The 16,180-nt window shown below is 46.9% G+C and overlaps 1 protein-coding gene across 5 annotated transcripts in view; it reads left to right on the forward strand.

Annotated features, from left to right (window-relative positions):
- Positions 1 to 16,180, forward strand: part of UXS1 (UDP-glucuronate decarboxylase 1) — a 95,167-nt gene that overhangs the window by 61,083 nt on the left and 17,904 nt on the right. For all 5 annotated transcript variants that reach the window (XM_033175554.1, XM_033175553.1, XM_033175557.1 and 2 more), the window contains 3 exons: positions 1,739 to 1,798; positions 4,321 to 4,442; positions 14,605 to 14,724. In XM_033175554.1, the coding sequence (XP_033031445.1) occupies positions 1,739 to 1,798; positions 4,321 to 4,442; positions 14,605 to 14,724 (302 nt within the window). The remainder of the gene's footprint in view (positions 1 to 1,738; positions 1,799 to 4,320; positions 4,443 to 14,604; positions 14,725 to 16,180) is intronic.

Consider the following 16,180-nt stretch of genomic DNA (forward strand, 5'->3'; position numbering starts at 1 on the left):
TGATGTGTGTTTGTGACCAAAGTTCAGAGAAAACTATAAACTAGAAAGAACTCAGGTAGAGGGGAATATAAAATGTATAGTCACTTTGGAAAACAGTTTGATGCTTTCTTAAAAAACTAAATATGCACCTACCATATGACTCAGTAATTGTATTCTTGGGCACTTCTCCCAGAGAAATGAAAATTTATGTTCACGTGAAAACCTGTATGAATGTTCATAGCAGCTTTTTTTGGTAGAGGTCGAAAATGAGAAGCAACCAGAATGTCCTGTCGTAGGTGAGTGGTTAACGGCAGCGCATACATATATCCCCTGGAATTGTACACAGCAATAGATTAGGAAGGATCTGTTGATACACACTGCAGCTTGGATAGATTTTGAGGGGAATATGTTCCGTGAAAAAATTCAGTCCCAAGAGGTCATGTTCCATTTGTGTATCGTCCTTGAAATGACACAGTTATAGACATGGAGAATTGGTTCGTGGTTGCCAGGGGTCAGCAGGTGGGAGGGAGAGAGGAGAGGCTGCAGAAGGACCGTGTGAGGGATCCTGATAGAGATGGAAATGCTCTATCACTTTTATCAATGGAATGTCCATTTCAGTGGAAATAGTCACTGGTCATATCAATGGCAATGTCCTGATAGGGACACAGTCTAGTTTGCAAGTTTTAGCATTGGAGGAATCTGGGTAAAAGATACATAAGGTCCCTCTATTACTTTGTACAATTGAATTTGAATGTACAAATATCTCAAAATTAAAAATTTAATCAGGAAGAAAAAGATCTCAGGGTCCTTCATTTTGAAGCTACTACATTGTCGGACACACTAATACCTCTGGTTCCCACACGCTAGAATCCTTCCACCCCTACCAGCCTCGCCCAGAAGCGCACATAGGCTGCATGTGCCTAGCTTGTCACACCCTCCTAGCAGTGCTTTGTGGGCATGTGTTGGCCCCTGCTCTGTGTGGGGGACAGAGCTGAGGGGTGTCCACACAGCCCCCGTCTAGTGTAGTGGCGACTGGGGATGGGGTATGTCCCGTCTTAAGTGCAGGGTTAATGAAGGTCAGGGGGGTTCTTGGAGCCTGTAATTAACCTCTGTACACTGGGACTCTGTGAATGAGTTTGGAAGACTTTCCATACTTACTTGATCACCATAGATAATGATGTTCTAGTCAGTTACATGTGAATGGCCAGTCCAGGGAAGGAGTTCAGAGCAGGACTGAGGAATGTGACAGTTGCTTTGGAGAAGGTGCTGTGTAAGCTGAACCGCAAAGGAGGAAGAAGAATGTGTGGACAGTTATCCAGACAGGGTGGCATGGGCAGTTAGAAGAGCCCAGGACATGTTCAGGAAGTGGCAGGTGGACCATTGTGGAAGTTAAGGAGAGAAGGGCCTTGCCTTCTGCCAACCAAGGGAAAGTTACCCAGTACAATATGGGGTAGTATTTGGGGGCAGAGGAGTGCCTCACGAAACTCCTCAAATCACACTTTATCAAGCTAACAGATTCTGCATGTGGCTCTGCTTATGACAAGTATTCAACAAAATACTGGCCTTCCGAGAATCCATTTATGTTTTTCTTACTGCATTTGTTTTGTTTATTTTGGTGCCAATGCAGATGCAGTAAGAGTAGATAATTGGATAGATAATTAAATGTCTTTAATACTAAAACATTGCTTAAATTGGCCAGCAAAAAATGTGCCCGCACATGTAAATTGAGTCTCTTTTATCATGTCTTTGCTTTCTATAGGGCTGGCAAAACGAGTCGGCGCCCGTCTGCTCCTGGCCTCCACATCGGAGGTGTATGGAGGTGAGTAGGGGGCTCTCTCAGGGTATGCTCACTCCAGCCCTTGGACTGTTTTCATCCTGTCTCGGAAGAGTCCAGGGTTCTTTTCTGAGGAGACTCAGCCTGCCCATGCTCCTCCTGTGCACAAGAGCCTACCTGTCAGCCTCCCGGGTTGCCAAGCTCCTCTGCCCAGTGGGACAACCTCTCTCATTTGATCACACGTCATTGGAGCACTGCACCCTGTCACCTGGCCAATAAAGACCCACCGTTTATGATTCCACAGAAGTGTTTCTGCCATTCTGCTCTGAAAACACCCCAGAAATCACACTATCTTTTTACCTGTTTGGCTAGCACATGTCGTTCTTCTATGTGAGTCATGCATGCTGCATGCCTGACCTCCCAAGAGCTCATGGGCTGGCCTTTAAGGCTTCCTGGGAGAAGAGACATGCGCTTACTGCCTCCCCTGTTGTATAACGAGTTCTGGAAGAACCTTAAGCAGATAGTGTCAGAACACCCATGAGTTTGTTTTACCAAGCTACAGCCTTCCTCTCCTTCCCTGCCTGGGAAGGAGTTGAGGGGTGGGGACCAGGGGCTTTATTTCCAATTTGTATTGATTTCTCTTCAGCCCCAAACCAGCTGGGTGTGCAAGGTTTAGGAGAACTGCTTTGCTGATGCAGCGGAAGCCAGGTCCTGGTATGATGCAATTTTTCTATTTCACATTCTTACTGTGGACGAGAGAAGGAAGTGAGAGGGTAAAATCAGAAGAGACTTTTTTTTTTAAGTAAAGGAAACTAAATGAAAAAAATCATAGCAACAGAGAAATTCTTCTAAATGCCGTGATATTCTTTGTAATCTCTATGAAAAGGTAGTTCATACTCTACTTTTTTGAAGTCCTCAGCAGTTATTAATAAAAGAGCAGAGTGTGCCCCTCCCTACCTGTGGGGTATGGTGTCTGTCCAGAGGGGCACAGTGACATCTTTCCCACAGCCACCCTGCTTCCCGCACTTGTCTCATTTATTATCTGCATGTCTGACAGGAGCCTGTGTTCCTTAGGCTTCCTAAATAATTGGAGAGTGTAATTTGTGGAAGTTACCAAGTGCTCTCCTCTGACCTTGAATAACCAAAGTAAACTTTCGTGGAGCATTTGCTTAGTGTCTTAGCCTCACAGAATGCTGGAAAGGGGAGATGATTGGAAATTATTTTTTACTCTGGATCTTTACTTTCGTGTTAACAATGTAAGTTTTCCCTGTTTTTTTCCATGGTGATTTTGTGAGGGGACTTATTTAGAAGCTTGCTGTCCTGAGCATTTCAGTCCAGACGGTGCCAGTCCAGGGACAGATGGGCGTACCCAGCCTTTTCTTTCTTGTCCTTTGTCAAATTTATGACCATCTCTTTTGGAGTGTAGCTTGCCCAGCTCTTGTCAAAGAGCCCCAGAAAAAAGGGCTGAAATCAATCATCTGGTACATTCTGTGAATTTAAGTCAATGATTCCCTTCTCTCAGGAAGTATTTTCCTTAGAACTTTTCTCTCACTGAGCAGTGAGAAGTTTGCCCTTCGAAAGGGAATTTTAAACCACAGCAGCAGATACACAGACCTTTCTTTGCAGCACACTTCTGCATTGCCGCGGAGGCTGTGCTGACCCAGAGGGATCCGCTGAGTAGACATGTGGCAGGATACCTGTCTGTTTACCTCCCTGCACCTGCTCAGGCCCACTGAGTCCCAAGTCAGACTTCAGGGGTAAGATAAACAAGATGGGAATTTATAACAATGCATCTTTTTGTCCAGATTTCATGGCAAAGACTTACACGTTTTATATCATAGTTGTACTCAAGTATGTATAAAATTCTAGGTGTACTAAATAAATTAGATGTATATTCACATTCCAGAAATATACTTGTGTGAATAAAAGAATTTGTTACTTGTTTTCTTCCAATAGTCTCTTCCCCTGGTATGTCTGAAAGCGTGGTTGATTTATACGATAGAGAAACAGGAATCGGGAATGTAAAATGAGGGCTAGAAGAACAGGCACCCATTTGCCAGGGAACACCCCATCCCTCCACCTGCCCTACAGGAGCCTCCACGTTGTCTTGTCACAGGTCCCGATTTGTTCTGCTGATGGCACATGTCAAGGTCGTCATGTTCCACAGATGCTGCGTTTTTCATTTTTTTCAATAAATACATGTTTTGCTCCAGTTACCAATTTTATAAATATAAAACAAAACCATGTATCTCTTCACATAGCTTGTATTTAATTGTAATTTGCGTAGCACTCTAAAAGTGAAGAACAATTTACGAAAGAGAGGGAAAACTTAAAATTGGGAGGCCTGATCTTTTTCTTTTTTTTCCCCTGTAAGTAAAATGTTGTCATTGCTTAATATCATGTCCTACTGGGACTTAGAGAACGGAAACCTGAGGTGGCCTCTTTAATACATCTCTCCATCTCTAAATGGGTCTTTCCGAAGTTCCCTTTTGCATCATAAATATGCATTATTGATATGAACTGGAAAACGGAAAGATGAAAACAGTCTCACTTTTTTCCCATCATAGATCCTGAAGTCCACCCTCAAAGTGAGGATTACTGGGGCCACGTGAATCCAATAGGACCTCGGGCCTGCTATGATGAAGGCAAACGTGTCGCAGAGACCATGTGCTATGCCTACATGAAGCAGGTATTTTCCCAGGGTCTGGGCTTGCGGTTTAGGCGTGCTGAGCCCCTGATCTGAGATGTAAAGTGCTGTAAAGGAATGAATGCCATGACTGATTTTGTCTGGGGATAGGTGTTTGGGAAGCTCAGTTTCCCAGTATTATAAATTAATAGTGTTATCACAGCTTTTTCCATGTATCTCCTTATATTAAAAATGATTCCTAGAGATCCGTTCTTGGGTTTGGAATACTGTTTTATGACTGTGAACAGAATACTTCTTCATTGCCATTTGCTCACCAGCAGCTAAGAAGTGCCTCTTTTCCTGAAGCCTCCAAATCAATGGATCTTCTTTTTTTACTTTTCTATCAATTAAGTATAAAAATGGATGCATTATTGCTGTAATTTGAACCTCTTTAGGAATTGTCATTGATATGTATTTACGTTATTTCACGCTTTCTTCATTAGTCGTTGTTGTGCTGAGGTGCTTTTGCCAAGGATATTTTATGTCACAGATTCGGTCTCCCGCATGTTATAGTAGAAATTGCTCACAGACCAACATGCTGAGGTTGCCACACTGGCCGTACTGCCGTATGACTCTAAGATTTAAGCCTTCATTCTCTCAGTTCTTATCTCTGACACAGGGTGTGTAAAAAGCTTGCCTTGCCCACATCCGGGCAGTGCAGGAGCCAATCAACTGTGCAGAGAAGGTGGAGGCCCAGGTACAGGATATTCCATTCATGTTCTCACTGAGTGTGTCCTTGGACTTGGGTCTGAACTTTCACATCCTCATGAAAATGCCCTCTGGTGTGGTGGGACATGCAGGTAAATCAACGTGGCTGTGGAACATTGGTCCAGGACAGGCTGTTGGTAGATGCAGTGTCTGTTTCTGGGAGCAGTGCTGTCAGGCCCAGGGTCCAGTTGCAGGTGAGCCTGGGGAACTGTTGGCTGTGTGCTCTATAGGAGGGGAAAGTGTTGTCAGCATGGCCAGCATCCAGGAGTTTTCCTGACCATCTGTCTCAGGTCCCAGCAGAGCCCCAGTCAAGCATGTGCCAAGGGCCAGGTCACCTGCTCCTGACCTCGGATGAGAGTTTAATCGCCTTCCCTCCCCATGGTACCACAGAGGACAGGGCAGTGTAAAGCCAGGTAGGCTCTCTGACGGGTGGGAGAGGATATTGAGGACTCTCTTTCTCATCGTGTGTTTAGTGAAATGCCAGCATTAAAGATCCATAAATTAACTTTATACTATTGTTGGTATTTAAACTTTTTTGCTTTATTTCTTGGCCAGAAGCAGAACGAATTGCCTTCTAAGCTACTTTAGTCTGTTGGCTTACATTATCCACTTCCTCTATGAAATGCTAATCAGTTTTAGTAGGAACATACTTTCATCATTTTGGGGCCCAGAATATCTGGACTCAAAAGTTTCAGATGATCTCCCAGACACTCAGGACCACTCAGTGTGCATGGGTACTTAGGAGTACTGACTAGAGTGTCAGGGACACATAATTGCATTTTTATTTAGAATATGTTCCAGGAGTGATATGATTCTCAACTGTTTTCTTTTGCTTTCAGTCCTATGATTGTATTTCTTACCTAGTGAATTTTTACATAGGTAAAGCTGGTGGACAAATGGGACATTTTGATTGAGCTTTTAGTTTTAATTAAATGGTTATTTGGCTAATGTAGTTGATAACTTTATGGGTATACATATTACCTTAAGTATATGCTTAAGATAATTATGGTATTTGGTAATAATAGAGGCAGCATTTCTTGAGCACCGACTGTATGCCAGGTAACTGTTCTAGGGACCTGGACTCCAGCCAGGGTCTGCATTTCACACACATACTAACATTGGATCTGTTCCTGTCATCTGTGCCTGGGGGTTCAGGAAGGTAACACCTAGTAACTCTGGAACATCAGCATTTGCATTCCTGCTCACATAGGTCTCGGGAGCTTAATGGCATGGGCAGCATTGCCCTGAAATCTATGAGTAATGTACCTGTTAGAAGCACCCCAGGTGGTCAGCTGGTTCCTCCTGCTCAAGGTAACATCCCTGACATGAACCCTGTGGGGAGGGTGTCCCTGTCACTCCCTTGGCATGGTACGCCTTCTATGGAGTCACCAGACATGGCCTCCCACCCTGGAGTCCCCAACAGACAGTTGCAGAATGGCTGCAAGAGTCACTTCTGTGGCCAGGTTCACAGTGTACTTCACACGGGTGCCGTGGGTTCTTCATGTGGGAACCACACTTGCTGCTTTCCATCACACCGGGAGGCTTGAGCATTGGCCCACGGAAGACAGGTGCAGCACTTGCTAGGAAGGAGAGTGTGGAACCTGGGGTCTTGGCCAACAGGTCAGTGATCTGTAGTTTCATTGGGGCTCACACTCTACTTAGCACTTTGCATCTGCCCAGGTGAGAAATGGCACCAAGGAAGGCCCACCTCTGGTGGCACGTTGAGGGGGGCATGGAAGCAGGTGTGAAGCAGGTGTGATGTTGCCACCCTTCCCCATGGAACCTCCCCATTCCCACTGTGCAGTCATTATGTCAGGGAGTGACCGTGCCCTTGACCCTAGGGGTGCTGGGGCCCTGTCCAGTTCTGGTGGCTGCGAGGCAGACAGGAGGAGGTTGTGGTTTCCTGATGAGGAAGGAGTGACGTGACCAAGAGCAGTGAGCCTGTGAGGGTCACTGTGGTCTTGCCTGAGTTCCAGGAGGCCTGTGAAGAAGGTGCAGTGTGTTCTTCCCAGCTTCCGTCCCATTATTCATGTTGTAAATATTGTGCTCCCTTGTAGGAAGAGCCATGGATCCAAGACCACAAGCCCCTCTGGGCCCTAAGATTGGTACCCAAATGCTCACTCCCACTTTTGTCTGAATGGGTGCTAAGGAGGGAGGAAAATGGTGCCTTTCCTCTCTGAGCATAGGAGCAGACACCTCACAGCTGAGACGGGTTTCAGTTCCCGCTATGGCAGGATATTTTGTCAGGTATAGAAGAATAAGAAAATACTGATTAAGCAAGAAAAAAGAAAAATTGCTATGCGTAATCCCAGCTAGAGACAAACATAAGGGGGGAAATTAAAAAAAACAACCACCACTATGTGAAGATTGTGAGAGATATAAAACATTCGGATGAAGACGTTGAGATGGTTCTTTAACTCAGGATTTTGTGACAGCTGGCAGCAAGGGTGGGTCCAAGCACCTCCTGCCACATTGGGTCTGAACTCTGTCCGTGGCCTGGTCTGGGGCAAATCACTGGAACTCTTTGGGGTCAGCAACTCCAAAGTGATTGTTATTTTCTGGGACTGTGACTGTGTTCTGAGCACAGCGGCCTGCAGGGCATTGTGCCTTTCGGACGCGCCCCTGTCTGGAGGTGACATTGTTTGAGGATGCTCTGCATGCGTGCTGTGGGTGTTGTGAGAGAGCAGGAACTGGGGGCTGGAGTGCCTGCTGCATGCTCAGCCTCTGTTAGGGCTCAGTCCGTTTAATCTTAGTTAATTCCCCGCAGCCCCCTCTGAGGTGGGAGGGGTCAGCCCCTCTCACAGATGGGAGAATGGGCTCCAAAACTGGTTTCCAGGTCCCTAGCCCATCAGTGGGGCTGGGACCCTCAGCTGGCTACCTGTGGGGCCTGCTCCTCCCCACACTCCCTGGCTATCCCTGCAGGCTGAAGCAGGTGAGGAAGCATGAGTGAGCAAGAGGAGACCATGCAGCTCCAAGTCCAGAGGTGCCAAGGCTCCTTTGCAGCTCGCACAGTCGTGGGACGGTGCCCAGAACGAGTGGTTCACGTGCCTGTGCTAGCGTCACCGCTGCACCTCTCAGCTGGGAGATTCAGCAACGGGAGCTGCACCGTGACCTTGTCAGTTTATAGTTCTAAACGTGTGACCTTTTCAGATAGTTTGGGGAGAAAATGTAAAACTTTGTGTTAGGATTTATGCTGTCTGGAGACAAATGAAAAAATCAAGCAGGATGAACCAGGTGGAATAGTACGTCTGGCATATTTTTAATTCATTATTTTAACAACTTTAATTAATTTCTTATACATAATAACGTATCCCCCCTTAAATATAAATTGTCATTTTATTGTCAAGATCCTATATAGTATGTGGATATGTCTTACTCTGAGTAATATATAAAGATTGAAAATATAAACAAGATAGAGGTAGGAGAAATTTTTTATAGAAAAATTTCTCTTTACCTAAGGATTCTCTTCTGAGTTTCTTCTAATGAATGAAATTTCCTAATGTATTCAAAATATAATTTTTACTTTCCAGAAAAATCTACCACACATCCCTTAGAAAAAGAGAAACGCCCTGGAATTTCTTTTCGTGGGATGGAGTGAGATGGAGGTTGGGATCGAAGGGCAGAGCCTCTCCCGAATAGTTTGAACTTGCCAGGGAGGAATTAAATTGCCGCCTCTGCATGATTTGGACGCAATGGCTTGATAAATGTGGGGGCCTCCCCCGTAGGCTGCGGTCAGTGCTTAGTGTGCATTTGAGTTCATCGCCCCCTCATGAGTCTGACTCTGAGGTCTGTGGCCCACCCACTGGGCTGGATCTGCAAAACAGGCCACCATTCATAAAACCAGCAAATGGCAGAGTGGAAAGCAAGCAAACTCAGAAATCACCTAGTCTAATGGCCCTGAAGGTGTGGTTTTGTGTTAGTTCCTGGCATCAAAGTACTTTTGAAAAAGTCAAAGAGTTGGTATATATATTCTACCTGAGTTGAAAAAAAAAAAAAAAGCAGCCAAACTAGGTGCAGTGTTCCATGGGTAGGACTGACACCCCAGGGGGCCTGTCCTGTCCTCCGGATCTGCCCAATAGCAGTTTGGCTTCCTGGCCCTGTGACTCACTCATTGGGTGCCTGCTGGCCGCATCCCACCTGTCCCACCTGGACACTGGCACAGTGATATCCACCCCTCCTGGCCTGCTGCAGAGCAGACCTCAGGAAGGTCAGCTGATTGTTGATGCTGAAGCAGGAGTGCTGAGGAAGACGGCCAAGCAGTTGTAGACACACCCCTCCCGGACCCCCTTCCTCAGCCAACCCCTTGAGTCAACTTGAACCTTTTAGCACCTTTGAGAATCGTGCTTCAGCACAGTGAGCTCTGCAGTTCTGCAGTGGCCTTAGTCTTATCCACAGGTAGGGAGCAGAACCCGAGATGTATGCATGACAGGCCCTAGGGAAGTTAGGGGGTTCGGCCCTCACAGCCTGACCCTGTTACTTTAGGGATGTGCACGTAATTCTCCAAGGGAAGCATCAAAGAGAGTCTGGGCTGCTGAACCTAGGTGCACTTCCTGGCATTTCTCCATCCTGTTCCCTACAGGTGAATATGCCCAGGCACCTCCTTCAGCACCTGCTCCCACTATGCAGGGCTCTGTTCCACCTTCTATCACTAGTATCTTACTAGTACCTTCCGTCAGCAAATATAGTGATCATGTCACAGTGTTCAGTGGCTTGATATAGCACAGAAAGTCATCACTTAACAGCATCAGTGGGTTCTTGGAAACTGCTACTTTCAGCAGAAGGACATAGAACAAAATCAGCAGTAGCACAGACTAGTTGCTATAAACAAGAGTTAAGTTCCTAGGCGTACTTCTGGTCACAAAACATCACCCAAATTCTAAATGAAGACTAAAACACTTGTGATATTAAGGATTTGAAATAAATGTGAGCTATCCACCTAAGGAAGACAAATAAAAACAAGATAATTATTTACAGGGTCTCAGGTGGCCAGAGCCTATCGCAGCAGCTCCAGGTTCCAGGCAGGAGCCTGCCCTGGACAGGATGCCACCCTCTCACAGGGCATACTCACTCACACTGGGACCACTGGAACAGCCCACTTGTCTGACATACACAGCTTCGGAATGTGAGAGGAAACCAGAATACCCGGAGAAAACCCACGCAGACGTGGGGCGAGGAGAACATGCCAGCTGCATGCAGACAGTAGCCCCAGGCAGGAGGCGATTTTTTTTCTCATCAGTACTATCATGAAATGATATTATTTGGGGACCTGTTGTACTCTCCACTGAATGATTGCATTTTAAAAGAAATTTTGAGGGAGAACCCATGTGTCGTGAGCAGGGCAAACAAGATCAGACATAACCAGGTCCATGAACGTTTGTGTCTTTCCACAAGGTCAGGCTTTTGTTGATACTATTTCCATCATAAAATCCATGTGCTCTATGCAGTTTCCAAGGAGGGACTTCTTAGTACTTTCCATGCACTCGGTAATCAGAGCTGTGGTCACACAGGCTCAAGCCACTCCACAGGTCAGTCAGTACTGCAAACCATACCTAGTAGTATACTTAATATATAAATGTTTAGATTAAACATTCCACATCAAACAGAGTAACATTTAACATTGAGAGATAAGGGGAGAGGAAAAGGGGTTAATGAACCAGTCCAAGGACAGTGACATGGACAAGGAGAGGGTTCTGGGCTTATCTGTACGCACAGTATCATCTTGCATGGAAGAGCCCTTGATTTGGCGGCAGATGCTGGGTGCTGATCGTGAGTGACAGCAAGATGGAGCCTGTCAAGATGGCCATCTCGAGCTGTAGAAGTCCTGTTCATTATGGCCCTTAAGCCCTTTGGTGAGGACGACAGTAAAGGGTTATGCCCTTAATCTGGTTGGGAGTTGTCTCTGTTGATTACGCAAACATCTAGACCATGTTGGTTGGATGCCTTTTGAAATGTGAAATGGAGTCATTTTCTAAGATAAAATCACTTATGTCAGAGGTACTGTGTACACCATGTAATCCCTGCTGGTAACATTTCTGTCCTTAGGAGATATCTGGGGAGGGAGGAATCCCTGTACACTCATTATTCCTCTTGGATCACCTCTTGCCTCTCGGGCCTGCTGTGAGTTGGCTCCATGTCTCAGGACCTGCATACCCAAGCCCTCACTCCTCTCTCAGCTGCTACACATGAGGCAAGGAGGCGTTTGGTGCCAGCCTCCTTGGTGTTTCCAAAGGGCTTTTGGGAGCCTCAGCCTGTCCCTTGCAATCCTAGTGTCCTGGTGGCAATGTTTGTGAGCTATTCCACACGTGGTCACTGTCACTTCAAGGTAAATTAGTGTCATCAGAAAATTGGGGACAGAGGTCAAGGGCAATTACTGGGTTGAGAACCATCCCTTGGAGGTAGATAATAATGATGGCAGTTTTCAAAACAGTTTCAGTGTTTCAACTCCTGTGTTGTAGGTAGAATGGATATTATTGTCCTCATCTCAAAGATTAGGATCTCAAGTCTTAGAAGCTGAAGTGACTTCCTTGGGATAATGAATCCCAGGATGAGATGAGGCCATCCAGACATTCCAGCCTCCACCTTGTGCAGGGCCCTGAGCATCCATCCTCTCTTAAGTTTCCGTTGGTTCTATGTTGGTGCAGCTTAGGCTTGTAGGAATTGTCTTGACCTTCCCGATGCCTGGAGCTGTCCATGACTCATGGGTCACCACAGGGGACGGAACCACAGAGCATAAAGTGAAACCCAGCGGTGCCTCGGGATGAGTCATCAGTTAGCTTTCTGACTGACAGCCTTGTCTATGCTCAAAGGCACCAGCTCAGTGTCAGCAGGGCCTGACCACTCGCAGGCAGAACATTGTGTGGGAGTCAGGGGTTCATGAATGTGTTTGCTTCTTGGTCCTTCAGAGGTAGGCTCTCCCTTAAATGAGACAGTGTTGCCTGCTGTGCCCTTCCTGGGTTTTCAGGCTGGCTCTTCCCTTCTTAGGAAGGTGGCTTTGGGTCAGACCCTGGACCTCTCCTCAGCTCTGAGATGAGGAATAACTATACCTTCCTCCAAGCCATGCATGTGGGTGACAACTGCCACCATGCACAGTGGTGTCGGCACCCACTGACTGTCCCCCCGCCTGCCCACATGGTCCCACCGTGAGGACCAGTGGGAATGAGGATTCAGCAGCAAGTGGACTATCCAGATTGATTGGGGGTCACCTTTGTGTGAAGGCCAAGGGTTCCCTGAAGCTACCTAGAAAGGGATAGATGGGCATGCAAACTCCAGAAGACACCATCATCCCAGAGGAGAGCAGGTCTTAACCGGAGTGAGCCTCGGGTTCCTGTCTGTTTCATGTGAGGAGTTTCGGCTTCATGAGTAGCCCGTCTTACTGGTGTAGACTGGCCCTGAGAGCTCACGTTCTTAGAAGTGTTGTTGCACTCACAGCTGTTGCACCTGTGTAGAAGGGCTGCCCTCTGTTGCTGAACCATTACAGACCCAAATAGAAAAGCCACAGCAAGCAGGCCTATTTATGGATTGGCCAGTTAATATCTGCTCATCCTAATGAGACCATGTTCTGGAATGTTGTTTTGTGGAAAGGGAAGGTCAAGAATATAAAAGCATTTGATTTGCTGCAAATGTTGCCTAACCCATTGAGCTTTTCCCCTGCCAGGCACATTGGGTTACTGTAAATGTGCTGAGGTTTTCCCAGTCTCTTCCTAGAATAAAGCCACATCCATTCACTTTGGTTCTTTCCTCATCTTATCAATTAAATGCAAGTGGGTACTTCTGAGTTATTTTCTGTTGAGAACAGCATCTCTGCTCCCCCACTCTTTTTAATACACTCATTAGTTCGGTGGAGAAAAGGGTTGATTTATTCTTGGACTTAGCTCATATCTTTGTAACTGAGTGGCTCATGTGAAGTATTACAGTGTATTGCTGGGAAGAATTAGCACTAATAAAGCACTCTGGCTTCAAAAAGTTAACTGTGTGCTTCCATGCCTCCCACCCTTTTTCATATCACAGCACACGTAAAAACCCGCCCGGGTTTGTGGAACAAATTGACAAGGCTAGGGAAATGGACAAGGCTGCTGTGGGCTGAAGTGGCGGCCATGTCACTCCAGCCACTGAGAGGGCTGATGGGGCCGCTGGGGCTCACGGCTTATGCCCTTTAACTCGCTATACTGGTGGAGACATTCTGTGCTAAGTAAGCCTTGTTAGCTAAGGGTTTGTTGGATTCCCACTCCCAGCCCATGCCAGCCTAAGGTGTTGGTATAAATTGAAAAGAGAACTGTTTCAGCTGGTAATGATAACTGGCACCTAATACAGCCACTAGGCCTGTGCTTCCATGTCAAAACACTGAGGTGATCAGGTGACTCTTTTCCCAGTCTCGCTGTGACCGAGTCGGTGGCCTGCCTGGGCAGTGAGCAGTGGAGCGGGAACGACAGACACACGGGCGCAGTGAAAAGCAGGAGCCCCGGGTCCTCATGCCCGAGGCTCCCTGCTCTCAGATGTCCAGAAAGTGCACGGTTGTTCGGCAGGGAATCAAATGTTAGATACATATACACTGTAAAAGCCCACTAATTCAGAGTTTGTGATGAAAATATTTAATTTTTCCATCCATGGCAAAGCGGTCTGTGAAATAATTAAACATGATCATTTAGAACAGGCTTTTGTTATTCAGATATGCACTTCCCCTGATTGCATATTTGAAAACAGGCTTTTCTGGATTACAAAAGTAATACATGTTTATTGTAGTAAAAATAGAAGCATTAAAAACTACATAGAAGAAAATGAACATAGAGATGAAGATGAACAGGAGGGATGACTCTTTTAAACGATGTCAGTATGTTTCTCTTTCCAGGCGACTAGCTAATAACCTATACTGGGCACTAAGTTATATTTAGTTTTTCACTAAAATGGATGTTTTTCAGTCAAACGGATTGAGAGTGTAGGTGCAAGGTCACTCAGTAAGAATGTTTCTGTGTCCCCTTTTCCTGAGATAGAGAGCTTTATTTTATTTCTCCCTAGCTATTAAATATTTATTGACATCCAAATCTCTATTGAGTGATAAATTTGCACAGTATATTATGTGAAAAAGATTAGAACAGCATATTCATAACGTGATCCCATTTGGGAAAATATATATTTAACTGGGAAAAAAATTTATATAAACAAAAGTTTTTTGATCCTTGCACTGTTTATCTAGCTGGTTTTCTAGCAAAATACTAATGCTGATGGCCTTTCAGTGGTGAGATGTGGGACAGCTTTGACTCTCTTTGATATAGCCCGGTGTAGTCTCCTGATTGGTTTATAATGAGCACATTGTGGAATCAGAACAAAAAAGCCATTTCCATTTTGAAATGGGAAGCAGAACGTTTCCTGACAGGCTTTGCATGCAACACACTGGAAATGCAAAGTGATCGCATGGACCACGCAGGGGAGCACGCCTGACCTCCTCTTCTCTCTGTTCCAGGAAGGCGTGGAAGTACGAGTGGCCAGAATCTTCAACACCTTTGGACCACGCATGCACATGAATGATGGGCGGGTGGTCAGCAACTTCATCCTGCAGGCGCTCCAGGGGGAGCCGCTCACGGTAGGTGCTGGCCTCCGCGCAGGGAACATATTGCATCCCAAATCGAAGTCAGCTCACAAAGGATGAGGGACGAGTGCATCTCGGTTCGGGGAGTGATACTTCTCAAGCTGCCATGTCGTGTTTGTGTACATCCCCGCTGCCCTCCACTAGGGGGAAGGCAGGCACAGGGACAGAACCCAGATGCATGACTGCTCCACATAACTTGAGTCACCTTGCCCTCCGTGGCCACTGAGGTCTCTGCCCATGCCTCCAGGTCTGCCTGCCTGTACCAGCCGGCCTGTGAAGACCTTCCCCGACGTATTTTTGGCCTGCTGGCTGTAGCCAGAGGTGTGCCTGTACTGGGTGGCCTCGGGTGACCAAGAAGCCCGGACTGGTAGGGTGAGGAGGTGAACCGCATCTGGTCAGGCTGGGCCATCACCTTGACAGTGCCGACAGGCCCTCAGTACCATCCTCTACTGGCCACCCTCAACCCAGGGAAACTTCTGGAGCCAGCAGAGGTCCCAGTGATCTGTGGTCGGTGGTCCGAGTGTGTGGCAAGGATGTCTGTGCCGACAGTGACTGCTTGGTACCCTCAGATACCATCTGGGGTCAGGGTGGGCTGCTCATTCCAGACCTGTCCCCACAGCCCTCTGGCCTCTCTGGGAAGGAGCGCCCCAGGCCTGCCTGGTGAAAGGCTCTGCCTGCCGGCGTGTTTGGTTTTGCTAATCCTCCCTCCCACCCCCACCTGCCCCGCCACTCCTCTTCATGGTTGTCTGCCCAGGCTGCTTTGCTCTGATCTGTAGCCTCCTAGAGCCCTTTGCAGCGTGGCATTTGGTAGGACTCAGGAGTCGATTTGCATCCTGTTGCTCTGAAAATCCTGTAGGATGGTTCGTTATCAGTTGAGTGTATTCCAGGGGGAAGAATTAAAGCTCTTGTGTATTTCTGTGTAGTACGTATGCGACTACCCATTGACCAGTTGATCATGTTAGCTCACTCTTCTGTCCCATGATCTGCAGGTGACATTATTCCCCTCCTTTTTCAGGCGAGGATGCTGGAGCGCAGAGGTTATGTGAGTTGCCCAGGCTTAGGTGGCCACACAGTGGTAGCCTGGGTTTGAAGCCAGAGCCCCCGCTCTTCATGAGCATTGTCTGTGGTGCGCATATCTCCTTGTCTGTGTTAGCCGCTCTGCTGCCAAGGTAGAACCAAAAGCCTAGCCTGTTACACAGTGGGATGACTCCCGGAGGGCAACTGCGTTGTTTAGCTGAGTTTCGCTGAATGCATTCCAGGGAAGAGGTGAGTCCAAACTCCAGCTTTAGGCTCCCAACAGCCCATGCCAGCTCTCCCATGCCCCCCTGTCACTAAGTGGTATATTGGTGCCCCAAATGGAGGCTCTGTGACCACACATGGCTCTTCTCCTTCCTTCACTGCACAGATCCACCAGCACATCCTAATAGCCATGCCCTACCCAGGTAGATCC

Source organism: Trachypithecus francoisi, unplaced genomic scaffold, assembly GCF_009764315.1.
Source record: "Trachypithecus francoisi isolate TF-2019V2 unplaced genomic scaffold, Tfra_2.0 Lachesis_group17, whole genome shotgun sequence".
Lineage (NCBI taxonomy): Eukaryota > Metazoa > Chordata > Mammalia > Primates > Cercopithecidae > Trachypithecus > Trachypithecus francoisi.